Raw genomic sequence first — 21,700 nt, 5'->3', positions numbered from 1 at the left:
GTCCTTTCAGTTTTTGTAGAGCCGTAGAGAACTACATATATATTTTTTTCTTTTTGAGGAAGTAGTAACATTATACCAAAATGAATTTTTTTTTTTGGTCATGGAATATTATATATTAGAAATGTAGAAAGTTATTTTTCATAAGTTAAATTTCTTTTGAATAGAATTGCTTTCCTTATTTCTTTTCTCTCATTCTACTCACCTTTTTCTTTGTCTGATAAACTCTTATATGCCTATATGGTACCTGATTGCCAATTTTTGTAGGGATAATTCATGGCTCTATTCTTGAAAACACCCGAAATGGAATAATTTAGTTATTTTAAGAAAACTATTTTATAGAAGTAATAGACAAATAGAGCTTACAAACAAGCAAATAATAAGAATATATCCACTCATTTTCCACTATTCAATTATAATCTTGGGGTGATACATTTGGGTTTGTATGTATTTTTATATACATATATAATACTTTTATTTTACAAAACTGGAAGAATATTGTTCATAATGCTTGATAACCTGTTTCTTTGAACAGACAAGTTTCTGTGTCAGTAAACATTTCTATAATATAAATTTTATTGGCTGCTACTTTACTAAGCCAATTGTTGGACATTTAGATTGTTTTCTGGTTTTCACTATTATTAGCAAATTGTTATGACAAACTAGTTGTAGTGATTAATTATTGGTGAAAATTTGTACACAATGATGTAATATACTAAAATTTGAGTCCAGTGTTGAACCTTGAAAATACTCCTTAAACTGAATAAAGTTTTATCTCCTCTCTAAGGTTCACTAAACCATGCCATATAAACACCTGTCTGTCCCTTGAAGCACAGCAGTCTCACTGTCCATTAGATAACCTTATCGGCTTTACATCTCTGTGAGTCTCCTTGGCTGTGCTGATCATATCTCTATAGGCACTTATATTCCCTTCTTTTTCTTCTTGCCCCTAGAACACAGATGCCGCCCTGCTCCCCTGCATCAGTTATCCTGCATTTGCCTTGGATGATGAAGTTCTCTTTAGCCAGACGCTTGATAAAGTGATTAGAAAATTAAAAGGAAAATATGGATTTAAGCGTTTCTTGAGAGATGGATATAGAACATCATTGGAAGATCCCAATAGACGCTACTACAAACCAGCTGAAATTAAGGTATCAAAAATATTCCATATCAGATAGCATAACAGAATGATCAAAAAACACAGATTCAGGAGACAGACTTCTTGTCTTTGAATTATGGCTCTGCCACTCATTAGCTGTCTGACCTTGGGCAAGTTAATTAACCTCTCTGTATATAATATTGTTCATTGGTAAAAATACTGTTAGTACCTACTATTATTGAGGTTTTATAAGAATTAAATCAATTAATGTATATAAAAGTATTTAGAACTGTGCTTGGCACATAGTAAACTCTTAATAAACATTAATGTGAAGGCCCATTTGCTCATACTGGGCCATGTTGATTCATTGAGTAAGTAATTTTTCTTTTGCACTTTGACTATTTTGCATGCCTACTATACCATTTGTCTAAGATAATAGAAGATATCTATTTGTGATCTAATTTTCAATCTGTTAAGCAAATGCTCTTTTTTTTATTTCACTTATGCACTTCCCTCTAAAATATACTCCTCTAAACATTTAGTTTTAAAGATTTTATATTTCAAATAAATATGCAATAGTCATTGCCAGCTACTTCAGTAAAAGACCATTTGGAGAGTCCGTTTCTTAAATGCTTGTCAGAATGGACCCCTCGACCATCATATTTCATTGAGAACATGGAAAAGTTCTCGAAGAGTGAAGATATTTCAAGACAGGAGATTCTATTGCATGAGTGTAGCCTCAAGCCTCAAATAACTCAGAGTAAATCACTTTCCTTTTCCTCCACCCGCACCAAAGTGGGGCTTCCCCAATGATAAAGAGTCCGCCTGCAATGCAGGAGACACCGGAGACGCAGGTTTGATCCCTGAGTTGGGAAGATCTCCTGGAGAAGGAAATGGCAACCCATTCCAGCATTCTTGTTTGGGAAATCCCGGGACAAGGGAACCTGTTGGGCTACAGTCCATGGGGTAGCAAAGAGTCAGACATGACTGACCTGACTAAGCACGCATACATACCATACATCTGCATTTATTCTAGCTGTTTTTAAGCTTCCCAGAAGATTATAAAACCTCCCAGAAAAGTAAGCATCCATTCACATTGCTGAAGACTTTGCTTTAATGGGGTAGATTGAAAATCATTAAAAAAAAACCCTCCAAACCCCTCCCTACCTGCCTCCTGATGCCTCTCTCGTTGTTGTCCCTTCTAAAGAGCATGCTGTGTTCTAGTTGTGGACTAGTCGAGCTAGTCCTAGTTGGACTTCAGCGTTCATTGCTTCTTTGCTTGTTCCAGGAATACAGGATTGCTGTTGGTTTCTTTAACAGACATTGTCCTTTAATGCATCTCTGGTTTGTACTGCTCTTTTTTCTTTGTGGAGTTCCCGTAGCTCATCTCCCCAGAGAAACTCATCAAGCATTAACCGAAGCATTTCCTTTCCTATAAACCCTTTCCTGACCCCCGGGCAGGCTCAGATGCTTCATGCTCTTGATTCTTGATATATACCATATATAGACATTTTGTAATGTGCTGCAGTTGTTTTATTTATATGACTATTTCTCCACTAGGGCAGATTTTCTATCTTTTTTATCTCCATAGCCCTCTGTCTATTGACGCCTGGCATTACTAAGTACTAAGTAAATATTTATTGAATGAATGACTACTGTGTGATGGGTTAATAAATGAATGAGCTTTTGAATAATAAGAATTCTGAGAAAATTTTTTTTAAAAAAGAAAATACTTATAGAATCAGTCCAGTTTTTTTATTACAAGAAACTTTCCTATGATGTAAGTGTTCTAATTAATATCATTGTTCTAATATAATTGTTCTAAATAATTGTTCATTAAATTTTTAATGTTTTATTTTCTGTTTTAGCTGTTTGATGGCATTGAATGTGAATTTCCCATATTTTTCCTTTACATGATGATTGATGGTGAGTTTTTCTCCTGAAATTTAAACTGTAGGATATAAGTAGTTTAAAGAAGAGCAGAAATAAAGTATGACTCCTTTCAGCTAGCAGAATAGACCACAATTAGTGATGTTAACTACTTTACATTTTTATATGCTATTCTTCTACTTTCTGAGCTAATGTTAAATCATTTAGGGCTTCCCTAGTGGCTCAGAGGGTAAAGACTCTGCCTGCAGTGCAGGAAACCTGGGTTCGATCCCTGGGTTGGGAAGATCCCCTGGAGAACAAAATGGCACTCTACTCCAATATTCTTGCCTGGAAAGTCCCGTGAATAGAGAAGCCTGGAGGGCACAGATACAACTGAGTGACTAACACTCTCACTTTCACTTACCCTTCTGCTTTCTGAGCTAATGTTAAATCACTTAAGGAATTTAAAAAATACTTTGAAGGATTTTAAAAATGATACAAATATATTTTCATATTTACAAATAATCTTTATGCATAGGAACTATGAATACTGCAGTTTATGACATTGTGAATGTCTGTCTATAATATTTACACTTAAGAACAGAGAAATTTTGATTAAAATTCAGATTTTAGTTCTAAATGCTAACATGATCTTCTAAAATCAGTGTCCCAGAAAACTATCATATATATTTATTTGCTTTACCTTTTTCCATTTTATTATTTGCATACAAAATTACCAAAATAATTACAATTGGGGTAATTTTTCTAAGGCAAAATTTCTATGATGCTTGTTGAGTTCAAATGCTATTGATTTTGTATTTTACATTTTAGGTGTTTTTAGAGGCAATCCTAATCAAGTAAAAGAGTATCAGGATCTTCTGACTCCAGTACTTCATCACACCACAGAAGGTATAGTTGGGATGCTTTTTCAAGACATTCTTTCTACCAGTGTTTCCTTAATGTTTCTTTGAAGTGTGTAAATGATTGCCTTTTAAACAGAGCAGTTTATATTCAATTGAAAAAAATGAATGGGGCTGCAAATGGATTAGAAACAGTAATCTCTTAACTTGTTATAATAAAACTGTTTTTTATAAAAGGAGCTCATTAGGCAAAAGATGGAGATGGAGATGAATTTTAAGAGGTCATGGCTATAGTTACTACCCAATAGTTTGCCAGGTGTGCAGGGGTTCTTCATCTGTTACCTACTGTGAAGCTCCTTCACTGTATGTAATATGATGATAATAAAAAATGACTAATTTTTATCCATGTCACCAGAAATGCTTTTTTCACGAATGCTGCCCCCTTCAGAGGGCCACATAGGGAGGCTCTAGCCTAATGGTACTACCACTACCACAAATATTTTGGCCTCCTCTTTGGAGATGTTTTCAGGACTTTTCACATTATTTTGAAATAAATGTCTGCCATAGTTCTAAAATGTCATTCTTTGAGGATGGATTTACTATCCTAGAACTGGTCAGAAGGTCCAGGCTTATGAGTAATATATTGGTTTCAGTTAAGTACCAGCAGGGACCATAAAGGAAACATAAGTGATTTTTCTATATGACTCAAAAAATAATTCTCAAAAAAATTCCAAAGGAGAAGTTCCAGATATCTTAGGTGTTTGGATGGATTGGTAAAATAACATCTGGAAGTTAAAAATTATGGTGTGTTGATTAAAAAAATGGATGGTCTTACAGACATGCACAAACTGGCAATCATAGCAGTAGGCCCCATTCCTGTCTTACATGAAGTTTATGATATTCTTCAGGGTTTTCCACAAATATCTTACAGTCATATTAAGTGCTCACCCATTAAGATATTTATAATGTTAAAGTAGCAAGATGATTATGGAAAACATTGAATTTCAAATAAATATTGATATTTAAAACAAGTTATTTTTGTCCTTATGCTCCAAATAACCACTAGTCCAGTGGGAGACATAATGTAATGAATGTTGTAATGAATATGTTTAAAATCCCTGAATCAGGTCTTTTAGTATTCAGTGAATAATCATTGATGGATTGAGGTAATAGTTTGTGTATCACACTTAGGCTTCATCCTATTGAAAGAGTGATGTTGAAACTATTCTCTGTGTTTCTTAGACCTTTTTACTGGTTTTAGACAGAGGTATCACTGTTGATTGGTGCATGAATAAAGAAGCAAATTTTACAGAAATCTGTGCAGTATTATTAGAAAAATTAAGTTCACTGTGGGCTGATGATACAAGAAGTCTTCTGTAGCACTATTAGAAAGTTGGTTTTCCCCCCATTGATATCATCCACAGAGATTCTAGTCTTAAATAATTTTTAGTTTCTACCAAGAAATATTTTTAAATGGGTTGGTCATGGGAGGAAGATGGATTTTTTTTTTTTTCTCTTCAATGATATTGAATGGTAGATAATGGGCTTAATGTTTAAAATGGGGATTTCTTTGCTTTCAGCAATTGCTCAGGGTTACAATTCTTCACTTAAGATTATATAGTATCTCTCATTTGTAAAGCTTCCACAGACTAATCCTATTACAAATAGCTTCTTCTGTAGCTCTAAACATTTGCATACTATATTTATCAATTTACTTTAAGGTGTTAAATGTTGTTAGAAGAGATTATGTACATGAGATTATGTACAAGAGATTATGGCTACCTTATAACATATGCTGTCAAATTAGTTTTAAAGTAAAGAAACTTTTCCCACATTATTGACTGGGGATTTCTGAAAAGAGTCAAATTTTCCTATATCCTATTGAACAACCTTTCTGTCTTTGAAGGGAAAATTCAGGGAGGACACTGATTGATTATATTTTAAATACTTATTTTTAAATTCCATAGGTTATCCTGTCATACCAAAGTACTATTATGTGCCAGCTGATTTTGTAGAATATGAAAAAAGAAACCCTGGTAGTCAGAAGCGATTCCCCAGCAACTGTGGCCGTGATGGAAAACTGTTTCTTTGGGGACAAGCCCTTTATATCATTGCAAAACTCCTGGGTAAGTGAAGAAGACCGGGAATTTTGTTTTTTTTCCTTATTGTCAAGTTTTTAGAAATAAGTATGTCTTTGTTGGCGTTTGTTTTGGATTTGGGTGGTGTTTCATGCTGTCAAGAGGCCTTGAGGGAGTTTTTTGTTTTTTTTTAATTGGTGGAAAATTGCTTTACAGTGTTGTGTTGGTTTCTGCTGTACAACACAAATGGGTCTTAATTACATATGGCGCTAGTGGTAAAGAACCTGCCTGCCAGTGCAGGAGACACAACATGCAGATTGAACCCCTGGGTGGGGAAGATCCCCTGCAGGAGGGTGTGGCAGCTCACTCCAGTATTCTTGCCTGGACAATTCCATGGACAGAGGAGCCTGGCGGTTTACATTCCATGGGGTCACACAGAGTCAGACACGAGTAAAGAAACTTAGCACACACACACCCCTCTCTCTTGAGCCTCCCTCCACTCCCCCATCTCACCCCTTTAGGTCACCACAGAGGACCAAGCTGGGCTCCCTGTGTTACATAGCAGCTTCCCACTGTTTTACTCATGATAGTGTTTCTGTGTCAATGCTGCTTTCTTAGTTCGTCCCACTCTCACCTTCCTCTGCTGTGTCCACAAGTCCATTCTCCACTAGGTTCATCAGTACCATTTTTCTAGATTTCACATATACACATTAATATACTTGTTTCTCTCTTTCTGACTTTACTCTGTATCAGAAGCTCTAGGTTCATCCATCTCACCATAACTGACTCAAATTCATTCTTTTTAATGGCTGAGTAATATTCCATTGTGTATATATACCACATCTTCTTTATCCATTCATCTGTCGATGGACATCTAGGTTGCTTTCATATCCTGGCTAGTGTAAATATTGCCACAGCAAAGAGTGGAGAACATGGGTCTTTTAGAATTGTGGTTTTCTCAGGTATATGCCCAGTACTGGGATTGCTGGGTCATATGGTAGATTTACTCCTAGTTTTTTAAGGAATTTTCCTACTGCTTTCCATAATGACTATGTCAGTTTACATTCCCACCAACAGTACAGGAAGTTCCCTTTTCTCCACATCCTCTATAGCATTTACTCTCTGTGGGGTTTTTTTTGATGATGGCTATTCTGACTGGTGTGAGGTGATAACCTCATTGTAATTTTGATTTGCATTTCTCTGATAATGGGTGATGTTGAGCATCTTTTCATGTATTTATTGACCATCTGTATGTTTTCTTTGGAGAAATGTCTGTTTATATCTTCTGCCCATTTTTGATTGAATTATAAGTTTTTCTGATATTCAGCTATATGAGGTGCTTATATATTTTTGAGATTAATCCTTTGTCGCTTGCTTCATTTGCAATTATTTGCTCGAATTCTGAGGGTTGTCTTTTCATCTTGTGTATAGTTTCCTTTCCTGTGCAAAAGCTTTTAAGTTTAATTAAGTCCCATTTGTTTATTTTTGTTTTTATTTCCATTAATCTGGGAGGTGGGTCAGAGGGAATCTTCCTGCCTATATATTCCTCTAAAAATAAAAGTGAAAGTCACTCAGTCACCTCCAACTTTTTGCAACTCCATGAACTGTACAGTTCATGGAATTCTCCAGGCCAGAATACTGGAGTTGGAAGCCTTTCCCTTCTCCAGGATATCTTCCCAACCCAGGGATTGAACCCAGGTCTTCTGCATTGCAGGCAGATTCTTTACCAGCTGAGCCACAAGGGAAACCCAAGAATACTGGAGTGGATAGCCTATCCCTTCTCCAGCAGATCTTCCTGACCCAGGAATTGAACTGGGGTCTCCTGCATTGCAGGTGGATTCTTTACCAACTGAGCTATCAAGGAAGAGCTATATAATTTCTGGTCTTGCATTTAAATCTTTAATCTATTTTGAGTTTATTTTTGTGTGTGGTGTTAGGAAGTGTTCTAATTTCATTCTTTAATATGTAGCTGTCCAGTTCTTCCAGCACCACTTACTGAAGAGGCTGTCTTTTCTTGTCAAAAATAAATAGTCATAGGTGCATCAGTTTATCTCTAGGCTTTCTATCTTGTCCCATTGGTCTGTATTTCTGTATTGGTGCCAGTATCATACTGTCTTGATGATTATAGTTTTGTAGTATAGCTTTAAGTCAGAAAGGTTGATTCTTCCAGCTCCCTTTTTCTTTTTCAAGATTGCTTTGGCTATTCAGTCTTTTGTGTTTTCATACAAATTGTGAAATTTTTTGTTCTAGTTCTGTGAAAAATACCATTGGTAGTTTGATAGGGATTGCATTGAATTTGTAGATTGCTTTGAGCAGCATAGTCATTTTGGCAATATTGATTCTTCCAGTTCAAAAATATGGTATATCTCTCCATCTATTTGTGTTGTCCTTGATTTCTTTCATCATTGTCTTATAGTTTCCTATATGCAGCTTTTTTGTCTCCTCTGGTAGGTTTATTGTAGGTATTTGTTGCAGTGGAGAATGGGATTATTTCCTGAATTTCTCTTTCTGACTTGTCATTGTTAGTGTATAGAAATGCAAGGGATTTCTGTGTATTAATTGTATATCCTGAAGCTTTACTAAACTCATTGATTAGCTCTAATAGTTTTTTGGTGACATTTTTTAGGGCTTTCTATGTATAGAAAAACATCTAGACACATATTAAAATCTGTGTATAGATGTTTGTCATCAGTGAACAGTGAGAGTTTTACTTCTTTTCCAATCTGGGTTCTTTTTATCCTTTTCTTTGCTCAGTGCCTTGGCTAGGACTTCTGAAATGATATTGAATAATAGTGGTGAGAGTGGGCACCCTTGTCTTGTTCCTGATCTTAGAGATTAACACTATCACTTTTTCACCAGGGAGAATAATGTTTGCTGTGGGTTTGTTGTATATAGCCTTTATTAAGTTGAGGTAGGTTCCTTCTCAGAGAAGGCAATGGCACCCCACTCCAGTACTCTTGCCTGGAAAATCTCATGGATGGAGGAGCCTGGTAGGCTGCAGTCCATGGGTTCACTAAGAGTCGCACACGACTGAGCGACTTCACTTTCACTTTTCACTTTCATGCATTGGAGAAGGAAATGGCAACCCACTCCAGTGTTCTTGCCTGGAGAATCCCGGGGATGGGGGTGCCTGATGGGCTGCCGTCTATGGGGTCGCAGAGAATTGTTCACGACTGAAGCGACTTACCAGCAGCGGCAGCAGCAGCAGGTTTCTTCTATGCCAATTTTCTGGAGAGTTTTTATTGTATATGGGTCTTCAATTTTGTTGAAAGATTTCTCTGTATCTATTGAGATGATCATGTAGTTTTTATCTTTTAATTTATTAATGTAGTATATCACACTGATTGATTTGCATGTATTGAAGAATCCTTGCATCCCTGGAGTCAACCCCACTTGATCATGGCGTATGATTCTTTTAATATGTTGTTGGATTCTGTTTGCTAGAACTTTGTTGAGGACTTTTGTATGTATGTTCATCAGTGATATTGGCATGTAATTTTCTTTTTTTGTGTTATTTTTGTCTGGTTTTGGTATCAGGGTGATGGTGGCCTTATAGAATGAGTTTGGGAGTTTTCATCTTGGAGTTTCTCATCATCTAAAAGTATATTAATATGTCTATTGCACCGAATGATGATGGACAGTTTCTGGGAAGAATATCAAATAGGTGTGTGGGTACCACTATGATCATCTAGGGGCTGCATTCAGCTTAGTGTGTAGGTTCCTAACAGAAGGCTATGGAAACTCTTAGTCTCTTTTATAAATGTAATACAATTCTGACTTAGTCTAACAACCATGCTTTGTCATGGCTTTATCATAGCTATGGTCATCCACTTTGCAAAAGAAATCAGGTATATCAGAGTTCTCTTCTTTCCAATAAATACATGTTGGCAGTTGACTCAGTAAGAGGGAGGAATAATGGGGCCGTTATTCATAATCTTCTGAAGAATTATTTTTCAGCTTATCCTAAAACTTCAGCCTAAGTGTCTTTGGACACATTTAAATGAAGGTTAATGAACACAAAAAAGCTTTATGCATCTTCCTGTGCCATTCCTTGATAAAATTTTTAACATTATTAGTATTTCCATTAAAAAAGTTATCGTATTAGTCAGAATTTTTTTATGACAGTCTGTGAAGCAGGTTGATTGTAAGTACTGTACCTGCACTAAAAGAAATGCTTACTGTGTGAGATACTGTTACTGTCTTTGTTGTTCTTAGCATTACTGCCCAAAACCTGAACTTCTTGGTGCTATAAGGGAATCACCTTGGTTTCTTTTTTTACATTCCACTAGGGGAAAATATTTCGAAGTCCAGATTTCCGATTTAAGATTTACACAAATGATACATTGAAGAAGAAAATGGCAACTCAGTCCTGTTTTCTTGCCTTGGAAATCACACACACACGGGGAAGCCTGGTGGGCTACGTCCGTGGGATTACAGAGTCGGACATGACTTAGTGACTGAGGGTGCATGCAAACAATGATATATAGGAGCAAACAGAAGCTAACCAAAGAAGAGAAAATTAAGTTATTGCTGTTTTCAGTTTGCGCATTTCCTAACTCTATTTTCTGGGTTTCCATATTTACTTAATGCTAATTTAAGAGCCTATTGAAAAATGTTCTTCTCTAAAGGAACAGTTCTTTGATAAGGAATTGATATTATTTATACAGATTTTGCTTTTGAGTTTCTGAAAGAAAAAAATCTATACATGAAGTAGTTTTCTTAGAATCAAGTCAAGTTGCTAAGGTTATCTCTAGTTAGAATTTTATTTCCATCTTATTATCATGAATACAAAGAAGCCTAAGCTACATAAAACATATTTTGGAAGAGGAATAGTAAACCTAAGACAAGAATTTTAACATCAGAATCATAAGTTTCTGTATACTATGTTTGGAAATTACAAGTGAGCATGATGAAATTTTCCTGTGAGTATGAGACTGAAAACTGGTACCTGGGCTATAATTTGAGATCTAAACTGCCTTCATCCTGCTTTTTGCTATATATCCAGCCTGGGATTGATACAGCTAGAAAGATTGCTATTTGAGCAAGCTCTCAGGATAAAAGTAAGAAGGCTAATTAATTGGGAATACAGAATTGACCATACTCTACATAAGCAGATTGAGCTTTAAAAATAAAGAGGATTGAAAATATCAATCAGTAAAAAAAATTGGACTTTTGTTACTCCAAAATAAATGTATTAAATGTAGACAGGTTTTGAATGGAGATAGCATTTTCTTCTGTTAAGATCAGAGTGAACAGAAATAGTCCAGGTCATGCCTTCATCTCTGTTTCATGACCATTTTGAATAAGAAAATCTTTAAAGAAATAGTCAGTTTCTCTTTTTCCTGCTGTACTTCTAAAAAGGCAGTAGAGAACCTGCAAAAGGTGTGTTGCAAGCTACACATCCATATTCTTATCTCCTGCTTAAAAAAAAGAAAAAGAGATGCTGCATATTAATTAGCACTTTGGCCTAGCTGTGTGTCATCTGGTTAACAACTCACTGATAAAATGAAAAAGATCTTGGAAGATTGAATCATTTAGTTGCTCTTGACTGTTGTATTCTTGCCCCTCCCTGCACCCTCACTAAGAACCATCCAGTTTCTATGGATGTTAAGATTCCAGCCACCACATTTACTAACAAAGTCTTATTTATTCATTAAAGGACCCTCAGTTGGATATCTGCTTAACAATATTTTGTGGGCAGTTAATTGGAATTATATGGAAATAATACAACATAAACCTCTAAAAATATTCTATAATATATGGCTTTCATTAATTCAGGTGAAATTTAATGTTTTGCTCTATGTATACCTTAATGATGGAGAAGGAAATGGCAACCCACTCTAGTACTCTTGCCTGGAAAATTCCATGGATGGAGGAGCCTGGTAGGCTACAGTCCATGGGGTTGCAAAGAGTCAGACACAACTGAGCAACTTCACTTTCTTTCTTTCTATGGTTCCTTTTGGAGAGGGAAATGGCAACCCACTCCACTGTTCTTGCCCAGAGAATCCCACGGACGGAGGGGCCTGGTGGGCTACAGTCTATGGGGTTGCAAAGAGTTGGACATGACTAAGCAACTTACACACACATACCCTAATGAATAATATACAACAAAGCTATGTGACTTTTATTTCACTGTTAGAGCAGAAAGACTCAGTATGCTATTTCTTGGCCCAAGACCTGAACTACCCACTGTGTTCTTAGAAAATAGTTAATTATTACAGTAATTTTTTTATCTTTAGAAAATTTAGACTTTTAGAAAATCAATGTTTGCTGTGAAATAGGTAAATAAACCACAGACATGTTATTTTAAACCAAATAAAATGTTATTTCAGATATAACATTTGACTTGTCTTAGAATAAAATGATCATTAGTTATACCTTTAATTTTTGTTTGCATTTGAAAGTTTATAAAATGTTCATGTGAGTCTGTAGAAAGCCATGTAATTTTTTGAGTTTTTTGCATAAATAACCTTAGTATTTATCACATAAAAGTCATTTGAAAATCATGATCTTTAGATTGAAATCTTTTTGAGGTCAAACTAGAGTAATGTAAGATAACATACAGTTAATGATAACTTTTAAACTTTCCCAAAACCATTATTTAACTTTAATATATTTTCTTATTCAATATTTTTTTTTAAGAGAAACTAGCATATCAGTTGTTTAGCTTTGGAAAAAAGCCTGACCTCCAGACTTGAGCTTGTGTTTTTAATAAATAATAGCCCCTCTCCCCTTATCCACGAGTATACATTCTATGACCCACCCCCCTGTGAATGCCTGAAACCATGGATAGTACCAAATCCTATATGTACTATGTTTTTTCTTATGCATACATAGCTATGATAAAGTACAATTTATAAATTAAGCATAGTAAGAGGTTAGCAACAATAGCTAATGATAAAAAAGAATAATTTTATAATTTAATAATTTTTAATAGTATACTGCAATAAAAGTTGTGGAATGTGGTCTCCCTCAAAGAAAAAAAACCTTATTATACTGTACTAACACCTCTTCTTGTGATAATGTGAGATGATAAAGTGCCTACCTGATGAAATGAGGTGAGGTGAATGATGTAGGCCTTGTGATAGCATTAGTTTTCTCTTGACCTTTTGAGGAGATGTCAGAAGTAGGATCATCTGCTTCTGGAAATCCTGGATCATGGAGCCTTGACAATGTTGATGGTCCAATGTCAGGAGCAGACCATGTCCATAATTGGAGATCTTGGGATGACTGGGGTTACCAGGTAGGAGAAGGACTGCCCTAGATTTTATCATTCTATTCAGGACATAGGCACGGGATTTAAACATTGTCTGTGCACATGCATGCTAAGTTGTTTCAGTCGTGTCCAGCTACTGTGTGCGACCCTTTGGACCATAGTCCACCAGGCTCCTCTGTCCATGGGATTCTCCGGGGAGTGGGTTGCCATGCCCTCCACCATGATCTTCCCGACCTAGAGATGGGACCTGCATCTCTTAACTCTCCTGCATTGGCAGACAGGTTCTTTACCACTAGTGTCACCTGGGTAGGGAAGCCCTATGAATTGTTTATTTCTGGAATTTTGCATTTATTATTTTTGGACTGTGATTGACCACAGGTAACTGAAACTGCAGAAAGTGAAACTGTAGATTAGGGGACTACTATATATGCAACTTTTTTTACCCTTTACATCTGACATTCATAGTGGTGACCTCATTTAGGTACTACTGTAAGATCCCAAATCATAAAGATTAGAGCTTTTACATACTTTGTAAATTAAGATAGGTGAACAGAAGAATTTTTTAGGATAGATGCTTTGAAAACATTAATAAAAATCAAGAGTTAAAACAGGCATGTTCTTTGATTATACTTGAATTACTGAGCTTTTTAATTAATATTGCTTTTTCTGCAATGCATGCAAAATCCTAGAATGTTCAGTTGAGTGAAAATTTTTTTGAATTTCACAAAGGATTTTCTTTTCTTTTGAGGATGGATGTTAATTTAATTTCCTGGAAGTGTTAACAAGAGACTTTTAAAATGATGAAATAGACAAAGCAGTATTTTAAAATATATAAGATGTTATGTGCATATGAAGTTCCCAAACTTTAATTCTTGGGTTCCTAAAGTTCTTTAGTAAGTCATTTCTTGGGAACTCAATTTATTTTCCAGTAGAAACTATACTTTAAGTGATTTGTAATGCCCACCAAACTTTTAACCATGTGATACTGATTATTTCTCTGACATTACTATGTTTTTCATCCACTTCTTCCTTCCCTTAGTTTCACTTCCTTATTTCCTTTTCTTTATGTTTTTCTTGGACTGTAGTGGAAAGATCAAGATCAAGAGTTTGGGGGCCATGAACTTAGGAACTAGACAGTTTAAGATTTGGAAAGAAGTTCTACCACTTACTGCTTAAGTGTCTTGAATTTTCTTATCTTCTTGATCATCAGTTTCTTTGTCTTAAGGATTGATGAGAAAATATACTGAAGCATTTACTGTGGGACAAATGCATACTTAAATGATTCTTCTACTTCCTGCCCTTTCTACCCTCCTTCCCCCTTTCAGCCACCATTTGGAAAATAGTACTTGTGAAAATATGTTTCATAGTTATTGTTAAACAGGAAACTAAGGATGCATATGGGCTCTCTTTATAGGTACTCTGATAGTCACAGAACATCACAAGAAGAAAATGTATCCTGAGATGCTACTTAACCATTCATCTCCTCAGTGAACCAGCTGATATTTATAGAGGCCTTCTCCCTGCTGGTCATTGTGATTGATACACAGTAGCTTTACAACCAGAATCAAATGTGACAACCTAGGAAATATTTCTGTCTCTCTGAGGGCAGGTTAGATATTCTGATATGCTGCTTAGTCTAATCCCAATATCTGTAACTAAGACAAGTCCATTTGTATTTGATTTTATTCATGACATTTCTTGACCAATTGACCTCAAATGTAAAAACCACTGATTGACCCTGGAAATCTGTTTCAAGTCAGTGATCAAGTGCCCCCTAGTGTGCGTGTGGACCTAAGAAACTGAGGTCTTGATTTTCATTGGTCTATTGAAATTCAAATACAGTTGACACCTTGCTCAGTGTAACCCACGGTTTTGTTAGTGATAAAGTTAAAGAGATAAAAAAAATTCAGGTTTATTTCTACATTGTGGTTGCTAAGAGCTTTTCCAGAGCTTTTCCATCTATCACCCTCCAGGAAACTTCAAGCAGAAAGACATCAATTTCTTAGCACTTTTGTTATCTTTTTTATGGTATGCATGTGATTTTGCTAGTGACCTAACGTAGGATTTCTGTGCAGTAGGCATCACTAACATCTTGAAAGTACATGTAATAGAGTTTTGCTTTAAAAAAAAGCAAAGTTGCACTTTGAAAGATTTTTCTTCCACGACTTTCTTAAAACTAAAATTTTTACTTGAATTGCTACTAGAGTTAGAAAAATTGTATACAAGTTTTTGATCCTACCCCTGAATATATTAGTAAAATTGAACATGATGCCAGTGATGCCTCAAGCCTGAGAAGACTCTATGTATATATTGTCAGACTGTTGCCCTGAAATAATACCTGCCTTAAAATCTGTCATAGTCTATGCTCTTACCTTTACAAGTATTATCCTAAGTAATCCTCCTATCTTCTCGATGAGATGGGTATTATATGCTGTAACTGAAGCTCAGGAGAATTTAGCAACTCTCCCAAGGTTATGCAGCCCATGACCGACAAACTGTTGATTTATGGAGAAGTCTCCACGGTGATGTGTCACATATAACCTTTGTGGCATGAAGTGTGCTCATTAAAAGTAAAACTTTTACGAGCATATTAAGATACTGATTTGTATACTGTTTTTATTTGCATGCTGACGGTTAGAAACATTTCTCAGTCATTTCTGGGTCCTCTGAGTTACCTAGTTATTTACTTTGCTCACTTAACTTTGGTTTTATAGTGTTTATCATCAGTCTGTGTGAATATTTTACATATTAGGTACACTTAACCTCTCAGTATTTTCCTAGTTTGCCCTTAAACTTTGCCTGCGCTGCTGCTGTTGTTGCTTTAAGATGTATTTATTTACCTATTTATTTATTGAGTGGGCTGCACTGGGTCTTAGTTGCAGTGTTTGACATCTAGTTCCCTGTGCTGTGCTTAGTCTCTTCGTTGGGTCCGACTCTTTGCAACCCCACGGACTGTAGCCCGCCAGGCTCCTCTGTCCATGGCCAGAGATCAAATCCAGGCCCCCTGCATTGGGAGCTTGGAGTCTTAGCCACTGGACCATCAGGGAAGTCCCCAACTTGTGCTGTTTTTTGATGAAGTAAATTTAAAATGTTTATGTATTAGATCCCTGTTAATTGAGTTAAGAACATTATATAAATTGGGGATTTTTTGGTATAATGTGTAATAAGATTGAGGATCTGCATTTTCTTTTTTTTCATAGCTCATTTCTTAATATATGAATTGCTAATATGTATCACTGCAGCTAAGGATTTTTTTCTTTTTATCCTCAACAATTATTGTTTGAAATAAACCAAGGGTATATTTCATAAAGCTTTTCTGTGTATAGAAATGCAGATATTAATGAACCTAATCTGTCTTCTAAAGGTTTAAAAACAGCTGTCCCTATTTATACTAATAGAAATACTTGATTCTGTGAGATTTGGTACTGTATTGTGAAATGTAAAAGGCATGGCTCTTTTATCCTTCTTTTTTTTTTTTTAATGTCCTGTAGTTGGGCAGGTGTGAGTTCTTTCAGGGATCTCAGCAGAAAACCAGTGCCATAGTTGGAGCAATGAGAAGCTGTTTTTGCCTCCCGAATGATAAAAATCAATGCAGTAGGGTGGGGAGGAATGACTTTTAACTTGATCTTTTAAGGTATTTATCACTTTTACCATGTGGAAATTAATGATTATGGCAATTAATGTATCCAGATTTGTTAACCCACCAATTTATTATTTTGTTTAATAAGTCTCTTGAGCGCCTACCAGATGCCAGTGCTATGCTAGGTAGTGTGGTGTAGACATGAATAAGAATCATACAGCCTGTGGGTTACAGATGAACAGGTGGTATAAATTGGTACATGAAGCTAGATACACAGGTATAGTACAAAAAGGGAAATGAGAAGGAAATGCAAAGAAATAAGCTTTTCAAGATTTGGTTGTCTATTTGATTCATATCACTGTTAATAAATTAGCACTTATGCTTTCCAAGGATATAATATTTCTTAATTTATCTGTCATCATTTATAAATAACAAAATAATAAAGGTACAATTCATTTCTATAGAATGACAGTGAAACATTAATTATGTAAAATGCTTGTTGGTAATGAAAATTTTTTCACATCTCAGTGATCAGACAAATAAGAAGAGGAAATAATATGCTACTATTTAGAATATCACTGTATTAATCAACCCTGCATCATAAACTAAACTAATATTAATAAATTGAAATTACATGCCAATATTTGCCATAGTCAAGCCCATGTTGACTTGGTTTAAATTGCAAAAGCATGTTTTTTTCAGAGAGAGAGAATATCCTATAATACACTTCCTGATTGGGGCAGGAAAAGGATGACATATCAAGGCCTAAATTGTTTATTGTTTCCACCTCTTGGTTATCTTTCCCATCGTATAGAATATCAGTGTTCTTAAAAGGCAAGATTAATAAGTGGTCAGGAGACTGAAGAGACTATTATGTTTGAATCTAAATTCTGTCGTTTTCTAGCCGTGTGCCAGTTGCTTAACCCCTCAATGCCTCTGTGTTGCCATCTGTAAGATAAGGGCATATTGAGGATTAATGTATGTGGAAGGCTTGAACAGTGCAGGAGGGGAGGAAGCACAGAATGACGCTCTGGGCGCCGTTGCAGAGGCAGCAGTGGCTGTGCCGGCTCCTGTGACTGTCCTGCTGCGGTTTCTCCTCCTTTTCTCAGTATTCTACTTTCATTTTTATCACTACGGAAAATATCTTCCAAGAGTTTCTAAAGGCACCTTTGTTTTGTCTATTAGATAACATTGTACATGTGCCCTGAAATTACCCCAGGATAGAAATACACTGAGAAACAGTCCCAAAGCTGCAAAGAATTTACTCTCATTTTTGGGGTTGACTCCCTTCTGTTTTTCAGAACTATTCACTGCCTAAAAGCAGTACCTAAAAAGCTATGATAGATGGGCTGTAATTTTTTCAAGTAAATATTATGCTTGGATAAATATGTATAAAACTCAGCCCTGTTTTTATTTTATTTTATCTTTTTACTTCTTATTGGGGTATAGCCGATTAACAGTGTTGTGATAGTTTCAGGAGAACAGCAAAGGGACTCAGCCATACATATACATGTATCCCTTCTCCCCCAAACCCCCCTGCCATCCAGGTTACCACCTGACAACTTGTTTTTATATAATCAACATAGAGCTGAAGATCAAAATGAAATGAGCACATTTTCATAGCTTTATTGCAGTAAAAATAAATACCTCTACTGACTCATTTTAGGAGAAGTTGGATTCTTTTTTTTTTGATTTATTATTCAGTTAACTTTCACATGTCTGAGCATAACAGAAACTTTAAGATATGCTAATTGCTGGGTCAGAGAGTATGCTTGCTTTAAATTTGCATAAATACTGATAACTTGCACACCAAAGAGGTTGTTCAGAATTAAATTTGAGGATCCCCCCCACCCCACACTGCTCCTTCCCAGCATAGTCACCTCCAGGCCCTCGGAGAATCCATGCTGCAGAGAGCCTCAGGTGTCAGTGCGTCTCTCTGAGGTACATTATAGCAGAAAACAGCAGAGAACACTGACTTGGTGCCTCCTTCTCACCCACCCCTCCCAAACACATAACATTGTCTTCCTTGTTGTGTCTTTGTATTTTATCCAGAGTTACCACAAGGAACTGAAACATGAGAAGGGCTTCCATATTTATAGTGTAACAGCTGTTGAAGACATTGCCCTCCTGCTGGTCAGTGCCCCCTAAAACATGCTCCATCTCAGAAACAGCTTTTAGAATTTAGTGTTAGGAAACATTGTCTTCCCTCAAAGATCTAGTTTTCTTCCTGAGACTTCAAATGATGATTTTTAGAACAACTTTACTGAGTTAAAATTACAAATCATTTCACCTATTTAAAGTTTACATTTCACTTGTGTTTAGCATATCCATAGGGTTGTGCAACCGTGCATGCTAAGTTGCTGCAGTCTGTTCGACTCTTTGCTACCCACTCCAGTATTTTTGGGCTTCTCTTGTGGCTCAGCTGGTAAAGAATACACCTGCAATGTGGGAGACCTGGTTTTTATCTCTGGGTTGGGAAGATACCCTGAAAGGGAAAGGCCACCCACTTCAGTGTTCTGGCCTGGAGAATTCCGTGGACCGTATTAGTCCATGGGGTCAAAAAGAGTCGGACAGGACTGAACGACTTTCACTTTCACTTTCAGGCTCCTCTGTTCCTGGGATTCCCCAGGCAAAGGTACTGGAGTGTGTTGCCATTTCCTCCTCCAAGGGATCTTCCCAACCCAGGGATCGAACCCAAGTCTCTTCTGTCTCCTGCATTGGCAGGCAGGTTCTTTACCATCAGAGCCAGCTGGGGTAGGAGATGGGGTGCAACCATAACTACAATCAATTTTAGAATATTTTCATCACCCCTCACTAAAAAACCTATACCCTTTATCAATCACTCCCCACATACCTTTAATCATTTCAACCTTCCACCAGCATTAGACAATCATTAGTCTACTTTATAGATTTGCCTATTCTGGACATTTTAGATATACCTCAAATCATATGATAAGTCATATAATAAACTAACCAAACTGATCACATGGATCACAGCCTTGTCTAATTGATTGAAACTATGAGCCATGCAGTGTTGGGCCACCCAAGCTGGACAAGTCATGGCAAAGAGTTCTGACAAATGTGGTCCAATGGAGAAGGGAATGGCAGACCACTTCAGCATTCTTGCCTTGAGAACCCAATGAACAGTATGAAAAGGCAAAGAGATATGACACTGAAAGATGAACTCCCCAGGTCAGTAGGTGGCCAATATGCTACTGGAGAAGACTGGAGAAATAACTCCAGAAGGAATGAAGAGGCTGAGCCAAAGTGGAAACAGTGCACAGTTGTGGATGAGTCTGGTTGTGAAAGTACAGTCTAATGCCATGTGAAGTGAAGTGAAAGTTGCTCAGTCATGTCCATCTCTTTGCGACCCTATGGACTCTATAGTCCTTGGAATTCTCCAGGCCAGAATACTGGAGTGGCTAGCCATTCCCTTCTCCAGGGTGTCTTCCCAACCTAGGGACAGAACCCAGATCTCCCACATTGCAGCCAGATTCTTTACCAACTGAGCCACAGGGAAGCCCAAGAATACTGGAGTGGGTAGCCTATTCCTTCTCCAGCAGATCTGCCTGACCCAGGAATCAAACTGGGGTCTCCTGCATGGCAGGCATATTCTTTACCAGCTGAGCTACTAGGGAAGTAAAGTCTGATGCCATAAAGAACAATATTGCATACGAATCTGGAACGTTAGGTCTGTGAATCAAGGTAAATTGGAACTGGTCAAACAGGAGATGGCAGGAGTGAACCTTGACATTTTAGGAATCAGTGAACTAAATTGGACCAGAATGGGTGAATTTAATTAAGAGGACAATTATATCTACTACTGTGGGCAATAATCCCTTAAAAGAAATGGAGTAGCCCTCATAGTCAACAAAAGAGTCCAAAATGTAGTACTTGGGTGCAATCTCAAAAATGACAGAATAATCTCTGTTAATTTCCAAGGCAAACCATTCAGTATCACAGTAATCCAAGTCTATGCCCCAACCACTAATGTTGAAGAAGCTGAAGTTAAACAGTTCTATGAAGGACCTATAAGACTTGTAGAATTAACACCAAAAAAAGATGTCCTTTTCATCATAAGGGACTGGATTGCAGAAGTAGGCGGTCAAGAGATACCTGGAATAACAGACAAGTTTGGTCTTGGAGTGCAAAATGAAGCAGAGCGAAAGCTAACAGAGTTTTGCCAAGAGACCACACTGGTCATAGCAAAACCCTCTTTCAACAACACAAGAGACTATTCTACACATGGACATCACTCCATGGTCAAAAGCGAAATCAGGGTGATTATATTCTTTGCAGCCAAAGGTGGAGAAGCTCTATACAGTCAGCAAAAACAAGACTGGGAGCTGGCTGTGGCTCAGATCATGAACTCCTTATTGCAAAATTCAGACTGAAACTGAAGAAAGTAGGGAAAACCACTAGGCCATTCAGGTATGACCCAAATCAAGTCCCGTAAGTTATACAGTGGAAGTGACAAATAGATTCAAGGGGTTAGACCTGATAGAGTGCCTGAAGAACTATGGATGGAGGTTCCTAACATTGTATAGGAGGTGTTGGATCAAAACCATCCCCAAGAAAAAGAAATGCAAAAAAACAAAATGGTTGTCTGAGGAGGCCTTACACATAGATGAGAAAAGAAGAGAAGTGAAAGGCAAAGGAGAAAAGGAAAGATATACCCATCTGAATGCAGGGTTCCAAAAAATAGCAAGGAGAGGTAAGAAAGCCTTCCTGAGTGAACAGTGCAAAGCAATAGAGGAAAACAATAGAATGGGAAAGAGTAGAGATCTCTTCAGAAAAATTAGAGATACCAAGGGAACATTTCATGCAAAGAGGGCACAATAAAGGACAGAAGCAGTATGAACCTAACAGAAGCATAAGAGATTAAGAAGAGCTGTTAAGAACACACAGAAGAACTATACAAAAAAATCTTCATGACCCAGATAACCACAATGATGTGATCACTCACCTAGAGCCAGACTTCTTGGAGTGCGAAGTCAAGTG

General features: G+C 36.7%; 1 protein-coding gene across 7 annotated transcripts in view; it reads left to right on the top strand.

Annotated features, from left to right (window-relative positions):
* The window catches only part of PHKB (phosphorylase kinase regulatory subunit beta), a 213,425-nt gene that overhangs the window by 104,936 nt on the left and 86,789 nt on the right, over positions 1-21,700 (top strand). For all 7 annotated transcript variants that reach the window (XM_020881709.2, XM_020881707.2, XM_070451354.1 and 4 more), the window contains 4 exons: positions 951-1,148; positions 2,965-3,022; positions 3,797-3,874; positions 5,793-5,951. In XM_020881709.2, the coding sequence (XP_020737368.2) occupies positions 951-1,148; positions 2,965-3,022; positions 3,797-3,874; positions 5,793-5,951 (493 nt within the window). The remainder of the gene's footprint in view (positions 1-950; positions 1,149-2,964; positions 3,023-3,796; positions 3,875-5,792; positions 5,952-21,700) is intronic.

The sequence above is a fragment of the Odocoileus virginianus genome, chromosome 20 (genome assembly GCF_023699985.2).
Source record: "Odocoileus virginianus isolate 20LAN1187 ecotype Illinois chromosome 20, Ovbor_1.2, whole genome shotgun sequence".
NCBI lineage: Eukaryota > Metazoa > Chordata > Mammalia > Artiodactyla > Cervidae > Odocoileus > Odocoileus virginianus.
Note: the sequence above shows the minus strand (reverse complement) of the source record. Positions and strands in the feature narration are given on the sequence as shown.